The 18,534-nt window shown below is 34.1% G+C and overlaps 1 protein-coding gene across 1 annotated transcript; it reads left to right on the forward strand.

Annotated features, from left to right (window-relative positions):
- The first annotated feature begins 3,323 nt into the window (after window positions 1-3,323).
- On the forward strand, window positions 3,324-11,578 carry LOC102591903 (U-box domain-containing protein 13-like). The gene is made up of 4 exons (XM_006348934.2): window positions 3,324-3,802; window positions 6,983-7,099; window positions 7,256-7,705; window positions 10,043-11,578. The coding sequence occupies exons 1-4, from the start codon at window positions 3,530-3,532 to the stop codon at window positions 11,195-11,197; spliced, it is 1,995 nt and encodes a 664-aa protein (XP_006348996.1). The 5' UTR covers window positions 3,324-3,529; the 3' UTR covers window positions 11,198-11,578.
- Window positions 11,579-18,534: the final 6,956 nt, after the last annotated feature.

Genomic DNA, 18,534 nt, shown 5'->3' on the forward strand with positions numbered 1-18,534 from the left:
TCCTTTCATCATGTTAATTTATCTTCATTAAGAGGGTTATAATTCGAGCTATTACTCTAAGGGGTCGTTTGGTACAAAGATCAATAATGCAGAGATTAGTAATGCAAGGATTAATAATGCAAAGATTGATAATGCATAGATTAGTAATGCAGGGATTATTTTTATCAAGTGTTTGGTTCATTGTTTTTTACCTAGTTTTGTGTGTGGTTTAAAACTCTACAAAAAAAATTCTTTCCAATTATACCCTTGAGTTATTATGAGATTTTCTATTTCATGTAATTGGGTCAAGGTAGATAATTGACGGACAATATTATTTTTTTATAGCATTTTAACTAGCTAGGAGAATAATTTTTTATTTGTCATGTTTACTATTTTCTCACTTAAATTATTTGAGAGTAAATAATTGTCATATTAATAAATTGGAGTTAATATCTCAAAAGGTCACATAACTATAATAATTTATAGAGAAAATTATTGAACTTTGTTTTGTATCAATAAATTTTAAAAAAAATCTTTATCATAAAATAAAAAAAAATAAAAAAATATATATAGCAAAATAAATTAAACTATTTTTATACTCGAGAAATATTAATAATAAATAAATTAAATAACTCAAATTTAGAAACAAAAAATTATATCTAAATAATAAAATTTGTAAGCTAATTTATTTAAATAAATTTATTAGTATAAATATAAAACATAAAATCAAGAAAATAAACAAAATGATTAAAAGGATTTGAGGAGGTATTTTTGTCTTTACCTAGATTAGCCCCATGGTATTAGAACTAATACCACCAAATGGAAGATATTAGTTATACACCCGATAATACCATATAGGGTGTATAACTAATCCATGGATTGATTATACATAGACCCAAAATTTCTACCAAACATAGTACTAAATAATACCACACATAATACTTAGACTATTTCTCCTAATACTCCCTACCAAACGACCCCTAAGACATAGTTAATCATAAATAATGTGCATATGTATTAAAGCAACATTAAGAGATAATGATTAAAATTACACATGAATTATTATTCGTATGGATTATGGATACATTTAGATATAGATATGGTGTATATGTGAATATACTTATTAAGTGCGCGATATAATATATTTTTACTATTGTTATGCATATGGATATACTGTATTCTGCTACGACATTGTATACGTGCGAACAATGACAAAATCAGAATTTCAGTAAGGGAGTTTGAAAAATAAAAATATAGTGATTGAAAATTGAAATTGAAAACTCAAGATGAAATTTAAATCTCCCAAACCACTAAATCAACCTCTATTTTTGTGTTCAATTTATTCAAAATCTATCTATCTCTCTATATATAGTACTCCATTTTCCCCAATTTATATGACACTTTTCATTTTTCGAGAGTCAAACAGTTTAAGTTTGACTAGAAATTTATGAATAGAATCTTTAATTTTTTTGAAATGAAATTTATATATTTGTAAACTACGTAAATAGTGCTATAAGTTACAATAATTGATAATTCAAAATGTTTAAAAGATCTATGAAAAACTTACGGTTAAAGATAGATTTGTTTAAATTTCAAAATCTGAAAAAAGTCACATAAAATGAGACGAAGGAAATATAATTTATTGTCCGGAGGGTCGGATGAACCCCTAGGTCCATTCTGCGTATGGATACACTTATTGTGTGCGCAAATATAGTACTCCCTCCGTTCCATTTTATGTGGCAATATTTGACCGGGCACAGAGTTTAAGAAATAAATGAAGACTTTGAAATGTTTACCAAATTACCCCTTAAAAAAATAGTCATATTAAAAAGTAGACTCACTTTTCTCTCTCCTCATAAATGTATTGGAATACTATCTTTAAAATTAAGTGGAACCAACAAGGGCAAAAGAGGAATTGTACCTTTAAATACTTATCATATAAGGAAATATGACATTCTTTTTGGGACTGACCAAAAAGGAAATGGTACCACATAAAATGGGACGGAGGGAGTAATATTCACTATTATTATGCACACAAATATAATACTATAATATATTATACTATATCTTTAAATCAAAATGCTGCTATATTTTATTATTAATTTGGATGCAATTAGCATTATTTACGAAATTTTGTCTTTTGTCTTTTTTATATTTTTTATTTTTTAAGAGCTTATAGCTCTGTGTCTTTTAGGACCAAACTCATACTGACCTGGCAAACGGTTACAGCTAAAATCCCAAACATAAACTTTCGCTGTTTTATTTTCAGTCAGAAACACAAAAACTTAAGCTGCTAAGCCGAGCTCTATTACGATTATTTTTTCCTGTCTACAGCTAAGCAAAAATATTAATATTAATATTAATACTTATATATATTAAGATAATTGTGGAAAAAGTAAGTGGAGAAAAGAAAAACTTAAAAGACCCGCTTGATCATATAAGATATTTATTTTTCTCTAAATTTTTTTCAACATTATTTAAAAATTAGTGATTGGTCAAGAAACTTTCGAATTCAATTTAAAGTTATATTTCAGATTTTCAACTCACTAGCAAGTGTAACATTTTCTTTCTGAGCACACTTCTAATTAAATAAAAAGATAAAACAAACAAAAAACGACTCTGAAATAACTAACATGACTCTACGAGACTCAGAAGCTATCGCTCAGGGAAACAAAAATCCATCATAATGATGATCTTATCACCCATTTACTACAAAAGATTGTTACGTTTATCTGCGTGAAGAGGTGAAACAAATCCTTAACTTGATCAAACAGACAACTATCGCGAACATTCCACCCATCTAACTGAGAAAACCTAAACCTCCATTTCAATCTTATTAGTGACAATCAAGTCTTTCGTTTAAATTATGAATGCAATAATCAATCATCTGACTCACTTAATAGTAACCTATTCTTAAAATTTTAAGAAGAACTTATAAAATAAAAAAACAATTCTTAATCGGAATAGACTGTCTGCATCTTATTTCCAACTCTGCATGAACATAAAATCACATTTCAATTTTTCCTAACCCTATACATGAACGTGAAATACTACGTACACCCTATTTCACTTTTTTTTTTTTTGCTTATAAACCCTAAACAAGGAATTGCTAAAATGAAAAAAAAAAGTGTACATTATTATTATCATTCATTAAAACCCTTGGTTAAGACTTAAGCATTGAAGATCTAACCCTAGTTAAGCCAAAAAAGGAATAATCTCGAAATCTAACCCTAGTCAAGCCAACTCAATAACATCTCAAGCCGAGCCACAAACCAAAAAAATATATAAAAAAAATAATATACACAAATAAAATAAAAAAATAATTCACCTCCTTGTCCCCATTTCTCTCTATAGTCTCAAACTTTCAATTCCATAGACTCAAATTAAAAAAAAACTCCATTTTTTCTCTTCAACTTTCTCTCTCTAACTCATGGAGTCGACCATCTCCGGCGACCTTTTCTTTCAAATTTAGCAGCAAAATCAAACATTCATTTGATTCTTCTAAATTTTTACTTTTTTTTTTTTTGAATTTTTTTGGATCTTTGAAGCAATGGGAGAAGAAGATAAAGGAGAAGTAGCTAAAAAGTTGATTGAAATAGTTAATGATATATCAAACATATCGGATTATAAAATTTCGGTGAAGAAACAGTTCTGTAATTTAGCTAGAAGGCTCAAGTTGTTGACTCCAATGTTCGAAGAGATTCGTGATAACAAAGAGAAATTACCAGTTGAATCTATGAAATCGTTGATTTCATTAAAAGAAACTCTTGAATCTGCTAAGGAATTGCTCAAATTTGGTAGCGAAGGCAGCAAGATTTATCTGGTGCGTATGTTTAATTTTTACAAGTTTAAATTCAGCTGGTTTTGTTTAGATTTTCTCAGTTTGATTTTGTTTGAAATTAATTGAAGTTCGTTAAACTGATTCTGTTTGAAATTTGGTGAAAAAATTGTTTATTTGCTGAAATGATTGGGTAACAAATTTAATGGTAGTAAATTCTTTACATTTTCTGTTTGATTTTTTTAGGATTAATGATGGATTTGTTTCTGATTAGTTTAATTTCCACATTGAAGAATTTTGAGATGAAACCTCTGGAAAAGATTTGATTTTTTTTTCACTGTTTTCTAAAATTCCTCCGTTTTTTGGTATCCGTGGTGTCTGAGTCAGCTTGGCGCATCTTCACATGAAAGATACCTGAGCTGACTCATTTTTCACTAATTCCACGTGATACCTGCCAGCTGAACAACATGTATTAGGTAACTCTGTGCACTAAAGATAGTACAAATGGCGAAATAAATTCCTCTAGTTTTTCTTTTTGGTATCCATGGTGTGGTGTCTGAGCCAGCTTGTCACATCTTCACTAATTCCATGTGATACATGCCAGCTCAGCGATAGGTATCATGTAACTCTGTCAACCAAAGATAGGACAAATGACAAAATAAACTCCTCTAGTTATAAATCACTAGATCGGTGACAAAGAAAAAAGGTCCAAAATTATCCTTTATCTTTGGGTTTAGACTCAAAATAATCCGTTTATCTTTTCATTGGAGCACTAATAGTCCTCTTTCTTTGCCAAAGAATGGTGCATTTTCGGTCTCCTCCAACATTTTCCATCTATCACTAATAGGAAAATTTATGATTTTTCTTCGCAGGAAACTTACCAAAGTAAAACAACCAAAGCTGCAAATTTAAAATTTAGGGAACCCAATTAAGAAATACAGTAATATACAAAATATGGATTATGGAAATGCTTACACTTTTATTAACCACTATTCACATGGGTATTTAAGTTTTGTGATTTGATGATATTAATTCTGGTCTATGTTGCTCGGACTCTTCAAAAATGCCAACGGGTGCGTGTCGGATTCGCCAAAAGTAGTGTATTTTTGAAGAATCCGAGACGGGTGCGGCATCAAAAGTGAAGAGTCCGCGCAACTAAGATTCTGGTGCTAGTTTTGGCAAGTTGATCAGCAAAACACAGTTTGATACTTGAAATCTTGCCGAGAATGCTAATTGTATCTTTTTCTATTGATTCGGTTTACACTTAAAAAACGTGAGCAACAAGAAGAAAATAAAGATAAATGGACTTACTTTTATGGTAAAATCATTGTTTACCCCTAAATCCGAGTCTTAAAGTAACAATTGAATTATAATGACCAAATAGTATGTTTTTAATGCTACATTACTTGTTAAAGAATATGATCAAGCGATGAGCAATAATAACAAACAATAAAATAGTGAATATGAGAGAAAATGAGAATCTTTTTAATCGTCTCCAGCGTAATTGTCTAGCAACATCACTGGGAAAACCAAGAGCTTGCGTTTCAATTCAGAGAGTAAAGTAGTTCTTGTGATGAAATCAGATAGGTTTGAAGTGAGGGGAAGGGATGTATTTATGACCTAACCCTAAGTAACATTTCCCGCGTATTCCGGCTCTCATAATGACCATTATCATTTATTAGCATATTTAACCATTACATGTGTGAGTGACTGACGGAGAGAATCCTGGATTCACCGGAAGCAGTTATAGATGAGGACTTATCCGGGCTTTAGTTCCGGTCTCACCTCCCTGGAGCTAGATGGGTTGGCATAACTGTACTAGGCCTTTAATGGATTAAGATAGCTTTACGGGGTACAATTTTAGGCCACACATGGTTTCTCCAACAAAGGAAAAGAAAAGAAACAGTAAGTACAGTAACAAATAGACAGAAAATGTTGGAGGAGACTAGAAATGCATCATCTTGTCAAAGAAGAAAGATTATTAGTGTTCCATGTCAAAGATAATGGATCATTTTGAATCTAAACTCAAAGATAAGGGACAATTTTGATCTTTTTCTCGTGATATGATGTTGCAAATTAGCTACAAAGGATAAGTGAGTACACTTATAAGGTGAATGAAATATTCTTTTTCATTTTTATAATAACGATTGTTGTTGCTGCCAGTAAACTAAGATTTTTCGTGATTATGGTAGAGATTTTCTCTTTAAGTTAGTCTCGAGTAGGTTGGCTCTACAGTCTACACTAACTCAATCTGTGTATGGGAAGTGTTGGCTCTGGTTGTATTTCTGTCCTTTTAGTGTGCAGCCATTTATTATATTTGAGTCATCCATGCCACCTATAGATTTTGACCCTCGTAATACTCTCTTCGTACATGGGAATACACAGTAAATGGATAATGGATCCTGCCAACTATGTTTGCTAGACGGTTGAAGATTCTATTAATAAATGTGGCTCACTTGTGGACTCTGATTTTGTTTCACATGGCTTTAATGTTGGATGTACTTTTGGATTCCTGTAATCCTCGATGCTGATGGATTTCGATAATCCATAATGCATACCAGATTCAGGATTGCAAGCAATTAATAATGCAACAACACACAATTACTTGATTAGACTTAACATTCAAACTTTTCGGGAAGTTTGATTTCCACATGGTTGATGGTCTAGCTTCCAACTTTTCAGTTGAAATCTCCATGTGTTCTCACATCTAGATAATCAATTCCTACTCAGGATGCTCGTATGATACATTAATCTAACACTACTGGAAGGAGGGTCATTTTCTCTAACTTACGACTGAAGATTTCTTGGAGAAATTTCACTACTTGTTCTTCGTAGCCTCTTAGGGATGATCCTGTTCTTTTGCCACAAGATTTCTTGGAGAAATTAACTTTTAGGAATGTGGTCCCTCGTGAACTTTACATTAACTACTTGATTGACCTGATATCCAAACACGATAAACTGACTCGATCTTTAGGATGTCAAGAGATGTGATGCTTTCATCTGGTGATTCACAATTTGCATTGCCTAATGATATTCTCAGAAACCAATTTTGAATTAAAGCTGGCATTTTGTATGATGCAGTTTCTATTTCATTGTGAGTTATGTGTTCCTTGCATGTAGGATGTCTAATCCTTGTAGAATGCAGTGAGATTCTTTGAACCATCAGCGATACAATGTCCTACACAATTTTATATAAATACTCAAGTAAATGGTGTCTATTTGCAGGTGCTAGAAATGGAGCATATCATGAATAAATTTCAAGAGCTGACATCCCAGCTTGAACAAGCTTTGAATGGAATTTATTATGAAAAGCTTGAAATATCCGACGAAGTTAAAGAACAGGTACACATCATTTTCTAATTGTCTCTTCATTCCAAAATGGGAGATTTTTCTGGAAGAAGCAATATAAGTACCTGAGCTCATGATGGAATAAATGGTCTACGGTTAAACACATTTCATCTGCAGTTCTTCACCATCTTTAACTTCTTCTGCTGTCAGGTTGCACTTGTCCTTTCTCAGTTCCAAAGAGCCAAAGGAAGGGTTGAAACACCTGATGCTGAACTGCATGAAGATTTGCTGTCTCTTTATAGCAGGAGTAATGACGCCGCTGTAGATCAAGATGTCCTAAGGAGGTTAGTTGATAAGCTACAGCTGACCGAGTTAGATGACCTTAAACAAGAATCACTAGCTTTGCATGAAATGGTCATTGCTACTGATGGAGATCCCGAGGAGAGAATAGAGAAGATGTCAATGCTACTGAAGAAAATCAAGGACTTTGTACAGACTGAGAATCCAAACATTGATGCTTATGGAAGAGATAAGTCTTCAAATTTTAGTGGACAAGTATCTGCAGACGGAAGCCAGAAGGCCCCAGTTATACCGGATGATTTTCGTTGCCCTATTTCCTTGGAGTTGATGACAGATCCCGTCATTGTTTCAACTGGACAGGTATTGATGCTGCGTCCTTTTAACCTATTGGTATAAAATTTAGTTGAAACTATCTATTTCTTGTTCTTTCATTACAGAAAGATGCTATTACCAGATTCTTCCTTTTCATCCCGTCATACTTTTACGATGATATATAACTAGTATCTTGCTTGTGTTTATGTGAACTTCTTAGTTGTCTGTCAGAATTATAGTTCATCAGTGATTGCTGCAGATCTCTAATCTCTATGTTTCATTTAGGCAGCAGTATTAGATATGCGTATTTAAGAAAGGAAAAATACATAGATAGCCCCTATAAGTTGTCTCCAACGATTACTTAAACTTTTTAACTATCAGTATGACCAGATACAAGTCGGAAAAACTGTTGCTTATAAACACCCAAGTCCAGCAGACCTTATGTGTGAGTTACACTTGCCAATGACGTGTCAAATGAACCAATTAAAGAACAACACTTATAATTCGCAATAAATAATTTGACACGTGGTATAAACAAATAAAGAAATACATTCAAAGAAAAAAATCTTTTTCCTTACTTTGAACTAGACCAGCTCAAAGGCTAAAAAGAGAGGCTGAATCCAGTGATCTTGAAGGTTATCCATGTCTGAACTCAATGTGAGGTTTTTTTTTAATTTCTTTTTTGCGTCAATGTTGAAAGAGAGGTGGAGGATTATAGTGAAAGGTGGTAGAGCTACTGATGTTAGGATGAGGAAGGTTCACATGGAATTTTGGGTGAAAAAGAATGGGTATTATTGTTGGGAGATTTTGAGTGAGGGAAAAATGATAATGCAGTATGGAACCCCGTACAAAATTTATTTAATTTCTAAAAAGGAGAGGAAAAGGTCTGATGAAGGCCTCATGCACTCACATTTAACTAAAATACACGCAATATCCCAGGCACACATCTTTGCCAAGTAGATATGTCTAAGTGGTCAGTGTGTCTATTTGATCCTATCTATGTATTTTGCCTTTAAGAAATGATTTTGAAGAACTATCACATCTACTAGTTATCGAAAAAGAAAAAAGAACCATCACATCAACTAGTGGGCATAGCTTTTTCTAGGGAAGAGCTGCAAAAGTGTAAACCATGTATGAACAAGGTTACATATTAGTCAGTTGGTTCATATGTGCTGATCAAACATAAATAGAAACAAGACAACAACTATGTCTTGGTCCCAAACAACTTGGGGTCGGCTATATGAATCAAGTGAAAAAAGTTAAACCTATGTAAGTAAATGTAGTAATAGTAGTAGTAGTAGTAATAGTAATAATAATCATGCTGTTATTATTCGAAGTCCTCTAACAAGACTAAAACCTATTCCCAACTAGTAGATATCACTTACATGGATCTTTTTTCTCCATTGTGCCTTGTCTTTACTCAAGTTTGCATTGATTTCAAGAAATTATAGGTCTTATGACTCACTTCCATGTGATTTAAGGTCTATCTCGTCCCCTTTACATACCTTCTGTCACCATGGTTTCATACCTACAACTAGTGCATCTGTAGGTCTACACAAGACATGATCAAACTATCTCAAGTGACCTCTCATTTTATCCTCAATACCTGCCACTTGCACCTTCTGGCTGATCAGTTTTATCTTATCTAATCTTGTATGCGCGCCATCCATCTTAGCATTTGCATTTATGCAACACTTATATTGTGGATATCTTAGACTTTAGCGGCCCAACATTCACTACCATATGATATTTTCGGTCTTAAAATTATTCTGTAGAGTTAATCTTTGACTTTGGTAGGCTTCCTTCTATCACATAACACTCCGATAACATTTCTCCATTTCAATCATCCGGCTTAAATTCTATAAATCATCTATTATTCCATTCTCTTGAAATAACGAGTCTAGATATCTAAATTGCTTACATTTTGGGACCGCAATACTGTGTAGTCTTACCTCAACTTTCCTCTTTTCATGTTAACTGAACTTGCTGTGCATGTATTCAAGCTTACTTCTACTTGTCCTTAAACCCATACTCTCTAAAGTAGTTTTTCATAGTCCAAGCTTTTGGTTGAAGCAGTCGCTGGTCATGTCAATCAACACAAGATCATCAACAAATAGTAATGGGACCTCATCTTGTATTTTGATGGTTAGCTCATCCATAACTAAAGACAAGTAGGGTTCAATGTCGATTCTTGGTGCAGACCCACTGCTATAGGAAACTCCTTTGTATCTCCTACTACTGTTCTCACGCTAGTGACGGCTCCTTCATTCATGTCCTTAGAAACAACACATGTGATTTCCACTAGATAATAGTACTTCATTTAAAGGTGGAGTTGGAATTTCCATATTATCATTTTTACCAGGTTAATATTTTACTTTACTGCAGACCTATGAACGATCTTGTATTGAGAAGTGGCTGGAAGCTGGACATAGCACTTGTCCCAAGACTCAACAAGCCCTCACAAGCAAATCTCTGACACCCAACTATGTATTGCGTAGCCTTATAGCACAGTGGTGTGAAGCGAATGGGATTGAACCACCTAAAAGACCAGGCAGTTCTCCACCCAAAAAGTCTGCATCTGCATGCACTCCTGCTGAACACTCGATGATAGAGAATCTCCTGAGAAAGCTCAAATCTGGTAGCCCCGAAGAGGCGCGTTCTGCTGCAGGTGAAATCCGCCTTCTTGCTAAGCGTAATACTGATAACCGTGTTGCAATAGCTGAAGCTGGTGCCATTCCTCTGCTAGTCCATCTTCTATCCACACCTGATTCTCGAACTCAAGAGCATGCTGTTACAGCACTTCTCAACCTTTCCATATGTGAGAATAATAAAGGACACATCGTAACTTCAAGGGCAGTGCCTGGTATTGTTCATGTACTCAGGAAGGGGAGCATGGAAGCACGTGAAAATGCAGCAGCCACCCTTTTCAGCCTTTCAGTTATCGATGAAAATAAGGTCACCATTGGTTCTTCAGGAGCGATTCCTCCGCTTGTGGCGTTACTAAGTGAAGGTACACAAAGGGGAAAGAAAGACGCGGCTACAGCACTTTTCAATCTATGCATTTATCAAGGGAACAAGGGCAGGGCAATAAGGGCTGGAGTTGTACCTACATTGATGCAGCTGCTCACAAAACCTCAAGGTGGTATGGTTGATGAAGCACTTGCTATATTAGCAATCTTGTCAAGTCATCCAGAAGGGAAGGCAGCTATCGGAGCTGCAGACGCGGTTCCTGTTTTGGTAGACGTGATCTCAAATGGTTCTCCCAGAAACAAAGAAAATGCTGCTGCAGTTTTAGTACACCTCTGCTCTGGGGACCAACATCATCTGGTCGAAGCACAGCGACTTGGTTTGATAGGTCCTTTGACGGATTTAGTACAAAATGGAACCGAAAGAGGCAGACGAAAAGCAACCCAACTGCTTGAAAGAATGAACAGACTTGCCGAGCAGACAAAACAGCCCCAGGCGCAGGCCGAGTCTCAAACTCAAAACCAGGTCTCGCGGTCACCACCGGCCTCATCAACTAATGCCATTGAGAGTTGAATGCATCCAAACAAGTTGAGGTCGATCGACTAAATACAACTAAATGTTCATTTGTATTCTCTAGTTCTCGTGGCGTTTTCTTTCTTGGTTCGTTTCGAAGCATTTGATGACATTTAACATGGCTTTAGAGAAAGGGTGGTGGGGTGAGGGAAAGGTGGAAGATCACCAATCCTGTTCATTAAGTTATTTTATTTGTTTTTCTTGGTGTTGAAGCATATAGTGTCATGAAAATAGGCCATGGTAATGAAGGTAAGAACTGAAAACATACAGAAAGTGAAAAATTGATGTGCAAAATGTCTGATGTATCATTGTAAGTTGTAAAACTTGTACAAGTGTAATCTTCCTCAGTTTTAATCGAAGGAAATGCTTTCACCTTTTGTACATTTTGCTTTCTTAGTGCTCGTGTGACCATTGATTTTGAAGTTGAAGCTTACCATCAATAACAATAACGTAAGCACGAGACGTTTTGGTAGTACCGGATGGCCGTGGAGATGGAATCTGGGACGGAATCTGGGACGGAGGACTTGTAGTATCTCTCTAGATCTGGCAAAAGCGAAAGACTATGCATAGATCACCTCTATTTGTGCAGCCCCTTCTAGTGACTAGAATAGCATTCCGATTTTTATTATTATCACTTCCGGTAGTGGCAGGGGCAATTACCATTACCATGTTAATAACCGATCAAAATTTTAATACAACCTCTGAATATTTGAGTTTTGAAATTGTGTTTCATCATGATTTTACTTGCGAAGAATTTGCACTTTGTGAGGTGAAAATGAATTTCTCCTGAAAACTGTTTTTGGAACTTGAAATATTTTGAAGATAGATTTCAAACTGAGATTCAAAATTTATGGTCAAATGTTTATTGAAAATAAAACTTTCAAAATCTTATCTAAAATCTATGGTCAAACCTAATTTAATGAAAATACGGGAGATTAGTTTCTCTCCCTAGCTACTTTATCATTTTACTTAGTTTTTATTGAACACATAATTAATTAAATAAAAGTGATCGACTTAAATGAAGCCAAAATTAGATGTAGTATAAAGTAGACAAGAATGCTGGATTTCTTTTTAAAAAAAAATTATACATTGGAGGTTTAGGAAAAGGAGAAAAGGGATAGTAAAAATTGAACCACACCTATTATAGGAGAGGTTTGCATGGTTGAAAATCTTACGAAAAATACTTGACCACACAATTTGTAGAGAATCTTTAGAGCTTGAGGCGTGTTAACAACACTGTTCTTAAGGATATTTCACTCACTACCTAAAATTCAACATACTCTTCTAGTATAAAGTAAGGAGCACGAAATTGACAAAAATAAATAAATAAAATCCGACAAAAGAAAATTAGAAGAATAAGAATAATGCTCTCTTTTTCCACACACAAACCATGAGTACTTGAAGAAGATTTATAGAAAGAATGATCATCTTTAATCTCTTAAGACTAAAAAGCCATAAAGGCATTGAAAACGATTCACTTCAAGAAATAGACATTAGCAATAATCATAATTTTTGACCAACTTCTAAAAAAATAAAGGCCTCATGATTAGCAATTATCTTTAATGGGTGAATGAGTAAAGACTCATTTAAGGAAAATTTCAAATGAGCAAACAACATAGAATCCGCTAGCATAGATATTCGCTCGGACTAATAATAGTTGTCCATTATATTAAAAATAATTATCCAACAATACTTGTTCAGTTTAGAAAATCAAGAGATAATTTATCTTTTGTGTCTATTTTACCCTTGCTATTAAATATTATTACCCCTATTATTTATTGTTTTTAGGGGATGTGTCAAGTCAATAGTGGAGATGAAGTAGTAATTATTCAATGCATTCATTGTTCCAATAATTACGTATTTTAATTGAATTGCATTTAAATATATTATATTTATCTCCAATACACTGTATCTAGTGAGTTTATTTTTGATTATTTTTATGATCTCTTTAAGTTGGATTACTAAAATGTCCTTATAAAATCATACTCCCTCCATTCTATATTGATTGAATTTTTGAGGTGTTTCACATCCTTTAAGATAAGTAGATTAAGACATAAATTGAACATAATTTTCCATTTTTATCCTTATTAATTATTGTCAAATTTATTGAAGTCATCACATTGAAAATCCAAATAAAGGGTAAAATTGGAAGAACACTCTAAAAGTAGTCTTGAAAACTGAACAATTAAATTAATTGGAAAATGGCTCAAAAATTCAATTAATATGAAATGGAGGGAGTAACATTTAAGGGTAAAAATGTAAATACACATTAATCAAAATAAATATTATTATATTCTATTAAACACTATATATATATATATATATATGTTGTAAAATGAGAGCAAAATATTATAATACTAAACAAGGAGGTAAGACAAATAGAAATATTAAGTAGAAGTATTCTTTGAACTCTTCAATGTGTATTTCATAAGGGTGAAAAGACTACCCTTTTATAGGATTTAGAAAACACCCTTTTACATCCTTTAACCAAATACGTTAGCACAACTTTAAGTCTTACATTAAATAGATTCATTACGTTATGTTGTTGATGAAAAGAAACATCCACAATTCAATGGTTTTATAACACTCCCCCTTGGATGTTTATAGATAATGTGCCTTGTTAAAACCTTACTAGGGAAAACCAATGGGAAAAAGCCTAGTGAAGGAAAAAGAGTACACACATCTTGTAATACGCCTTGCGTGTTGCCTCATTAAAAACCTTACCAGGAAAACCCAATGGGACAAAACCTTGGCTAAGGAAAAAAGAGTACAACGCGTATTTTACTCCCCCTGATGAAAACTTTATTTGATATCTCGGAGACCAATCATTTCAATCTTATATCGTAACTTCTCAAATGTTGACGTTGGCAATGCCTTAGTGAATAAATCAGCAAGATTATCACTCGAACGAATCTGTTGAACATTTATCTCACCATTTTGTTGAAGATCATGTGTGAAAAAGAACTTAAGTGAAATATGTTTTGTTCGGTCTCCCTTGATATATCCTCCCTTTAATTGAGCTATGCAAGAAACATTATCTTCATACAATATTGTTGGAGTCTTTGTTTGCACAGAAAGATCGCATAATTGCAAAATGTGTTGAGTCATTGATCTCAACCATACTCACTCTCGACTGACTTTATGAATGGCTATTATCTCTGCATGATTTGAAGAAGTAGCAACTATTGTTTGTTTCATCGAACGCCATGATATAGTTGTACCTCCATATGTGAATAAATAGCTTGTCTGAGATCTAGCTTTATGTGGGTCAGACAAATATCCCGCATCTGCATCACCGATCAATTCTAACTTAGATGCATTAGAATATAACAACCCCATATCAATTGTTCCTTGAAGATATCTGAATATATGCTTAACACCTTTCCAATGTCTTCTTGTTGGACATGAGCTGAATCTCGCCAATAAATTTACTGCGAAGCAAATATCTGATAGGGTATTGTTGGCAAGGTACATTAGTGCCCCGATAGCACAGAGATATGGTGTTTCATCACTCAGAATCTCTTCATCCTTTTCTTGGGGTCGGAATGGATCTTTTTTTATATCGAGAGATCTCACAACCATCGGGGTACTCAATGGTTGTGATTTATCCATGTAAAATCGCTTCAAAACCTTTTCAGTATATGTTGATTGATGGATAAATATTTCATTTGTCAAATGTTCAATCTGAAGGCCAAGACAAAATGTTATCTTACCAAGATCTTTCATTTCAAATTCTTTCTTCAAACACTCAACAGCTTTTTGAAAAGCTCTTTAGGAGTTCCGATGATGTTCAAGTCATCAACATAAACATATATTATTTACAAATTCAGATTTTGACCTTCGTATAAAAATACAAGGACAAATAGGGTCATTCTGATACCCTTCATTTAACAAGTATTCGCTAAGACGATTATACCACATCTTTCCTGATTGTTTCAATCCATATAAGAATTTCTGAAGCTTTATTGAACAACTTTCTTTTGAATTTTTATATGCTTCAGGCACTTTTTGTGCTTCGGGGATTTTCATAAAAATATTGTGGTCTAGTGAGCCATATAAATAGGCTGTGAACGTCCATTAGATGCATTTCAAGCTTTTCATGAACTGTCATATTTATTAGATACCTGAAGGTAATTGCATCTACCACAGAAGAATATGTCTCATCATAATCAATGTCAGGCCTTTGTGAAAAACCTTGTGCCACAAGTCGTGCTTTATATCTTACGATTTTACCATTTTCATTGTGTTTTCGCACAAAAACCCATTCGTGCGCCACTGGCTTAACACCTTCAGGTGTTCGGACTATGGTCCAAAAACTTCACGTTTTTCAAGTGAAGCTAATTCTGTTTGAATTGCTTCCTTCCAGTTTGGCCAATCAATTCTCTGTCTACATTCATTGACAGATCTTAGTTCCAAATCTTCATCTTGTTGCATTATTTCAACTGCAACATTATAGGCAAAAATATTATCCACCACAATATTATTTCGATTCCACATTTTTCTCGTCAAGACATAATTTATAGAGATTTCCTCATTCTCATTATTTTTAGGTACATGGACCTCCTCTTTGGTGTCATCATTTATTATGTCTCGGAGCTCTTCATGAGCAATTGTCTCCATATTATGATCATCTTGATAATTTATTCATTTCCATTGCCAAGGATTTTTATCCTTGGAACCAATTGGTCTACCATGTTTTAAACGTGGTCCAGACTTATTTGCCTTAACATTTTATCCTATCAGGACATCAACTCGAACTTGAGCATTAGAAGCTGGGATATATGATTTAGTAACCTGTGAAAGGTTAGTAAATGTATCTGATAGTTGATTTGCAATATTCTGCAAATAAATTATCTTTTGAACTTCTTTCTCACATTGATTTGTTGAGGGTCTAAATGAGACAGTGAAAGTGAATTCTAATCTATCTCATTTCCCAACTTCTTTTGTTCTCCCCCTAATGTTGGGTATTCTGATTCATCAAAATGACAATCAACAAATCTTACCGTAAACAAATCTCCAATTCTAGGTTCCAAATATTTTATAATAGAACGAGATTCATACCCAACATATATCCCCAACCTTCTTTGGGGACTCATCTTTGTGCGTTGTGGTGGAGCAATTGGAACATATACTGCACAACCAAAGATTCTAAGGTGGGAAATGTTTGGCTCCTAACCAAAAATCAATTGTAATGGGGAGATGTCATGAAAAACTGGTTGGCCTTATGCGCACAAGTGTCGCTGCATGCAAAATAGCATACCCCCAAATCGAAACAAGCAATTTTGTTCTCATCAACAATGATCTAGCTATCAATTGAAGACGTTTAATCAATGACTCTGCTAAACCATTTTGAGTATGAACATGTGCAACATGATGTTCAACTGTTATTCCAGTGGACAAACAATAATCATTAAATGCCTGAGATGTAAACTCACCAGCATTATCAAGACTAATTGTTTTTATTGCATAATCTGGAAATTGTGTTTTTAACCTTATTATTTGAGCCAACAACCTCGCAAAAGCCATATTGCGAGTTGATAATAAGCACACATGAGACCATCTTGTAGATGCATCTATCAAGATCATATAATATTTAAATGATCCACATGCAAGGTGAATAGGCCCACATATATCACCATGTATTCGTTCCAGAAATGCAGGAGATTCCACTCCAACCTTAGTCATTGATGGTTTGGTAATCACCTTTCCTTGTGAACAAGCAGCACAAGAGAATTCCTTTTATTGAAAAAAAAATTGTTTTTTCAAAGTATGCCCATGTGAATTCTCAATTATTTTGCGCATCATATTATAACTGGGATGGCCCAATCGGTCATGCCAAATGACAAAATCATTTAGAATGAGTAAACTTTATGTTTACTATGGCATGTGATTCAACCGTTCTAATATTTGTATGGTACAATCCATATGAAAGTGCAGACAATTTTTCATGCACAGTTTTCTTCTCCGCATTTATCGTAGTAATGTAAAGGTATTCCACATTTCCTTCATTTGCAGTCCCAACATGATAGCCATTTTGGCGAATAACCTTGAAACTTACTACAATACAATGCATTATTAATTATCCATATTGTTCCTCCAGGTAGTAATAAGGCCGCTCTTCCAGAGCCCTCAATCAATTTTGTACTACCGGATATTGTATTAACATATGCCTTTTTCATTATCAAATGAGAGAAATATTTATTTTCTCTTAGTATTGTATGAGTTGTGGCACTGTCCAGAAGGCACATATATCCATTATTCATCTTGGATCCAACTGAAGACTGAAATTTTTTATTTATCTTCATAAAAATAAAAATACATAATAAGAAGTACGAAACTTAACAAAAGAAAATTTAAGTACATGAACTATAAGTAATACATTAAAAACACATAACGACATTATTCATTTCCAGTTCAATTATCAATCTTCAGTTGCGATCGCCAAAGAAGTCCTCAACTTCTAGATAAGTAATATCATCGAGCCCATCAAAAGCATCATCTTTCAATGCTAAATTTGCCTCAACATTCTCATCATATTTTTGAGAAGATCCTGCTTGAGCATCATCCTTGAGAGTCAAATGTGACTCCACCCGGGCATTACAAGAGGGAGGCACCCACCTTTTCTTTCCTTTTCTTTTGAAGGAATTCTGATACAGCCTGACAAAATGCTCAGGTGCCTGACATTCATTTTTCCAATGACCTTTAAGGCCACAACCCATGACAGTGATCGCCCTTTCCTTTAGATGGATTATTTTGAGAACTCATATTGTCCTCTCTTTTGTTATGACCACCACTTCGACGATTATTATATCGTCTTTTGCCCTTGCCACACCCACACACATTTTCATGGCCCCGATTATTTTATCTTATTTCAGACTGGCCGTGTGCTTCTACCCCGTGTGCCTTATGTAATGGAGCACTTCTAGTGGGACGGGATTCATGATTTTTCATTAAAAGGTCATTATGCTGCTCAACCACCAAAAGGCATGAGATCAGTTCAGAATATTTCTGAAAATCTTTTTCACGATATTGTTGTTGTAATATCATATTAGAGGCATGGTAAGTAGTTAAAAGTCTTTTTCCAACATGTCCTCATCTTTTATAGTTTCCCCACATAATTTCAATTGGGAAGTTATTCTAAATACAACAGAGTTATACTCAATTACAGTTTTATAATCTTGAAACCGTAAGTGCATCCACTCATAACGATCCCTTGGCAATATAGTTGCCTTGAGGTGGTCATACCTCCCTTTCAAATCTATCCACAATTCAAGTGGATCTTTCACTGTTAAGTATTCAACCTTCAGGCTTTCATCAAGATGATGACGAAGAAAAAT

Source organism: Solanum tuberosum, unplaced genomic scaffold (genome assembly GCF_000226075.1).
Source record: "Solanum tuberosum cultivar DM 1-3 516 R44 unplaced genomic scaffold, SolTub_3.0 scf00101, whole genome shotgun sequence".
Lineage (NCBI taxonomy): Eukaryota > Viridiplantae > Streptophyta > Magnoliopsida > Solanales > Solanaceae > Solanum > Solanum tuberosum.

Coding starts and splice junctions, on each gene's coding strand:
- LOC102591903 (XM_006348934.2), top strand. CDS start 3,530: ATGGGAGAAGAAGATAAAGGAGAAGTAGCTAAAAAGTTGATTGAAATA. Junction 3,803..6,982: donor AAGGCAGCAAGATTTATCTG/GTGCGTATGTTT, acceptor GTCTATTTGCAG/GTGCTAGAAATGGAGCATAT. Junction 7,706..10,042: donor TCATTGTTTCAACTGGACAG/GTATTGATGCTG, acceptor ACTTTACTGCAG/ACCTATGAACGATCTTGTAT.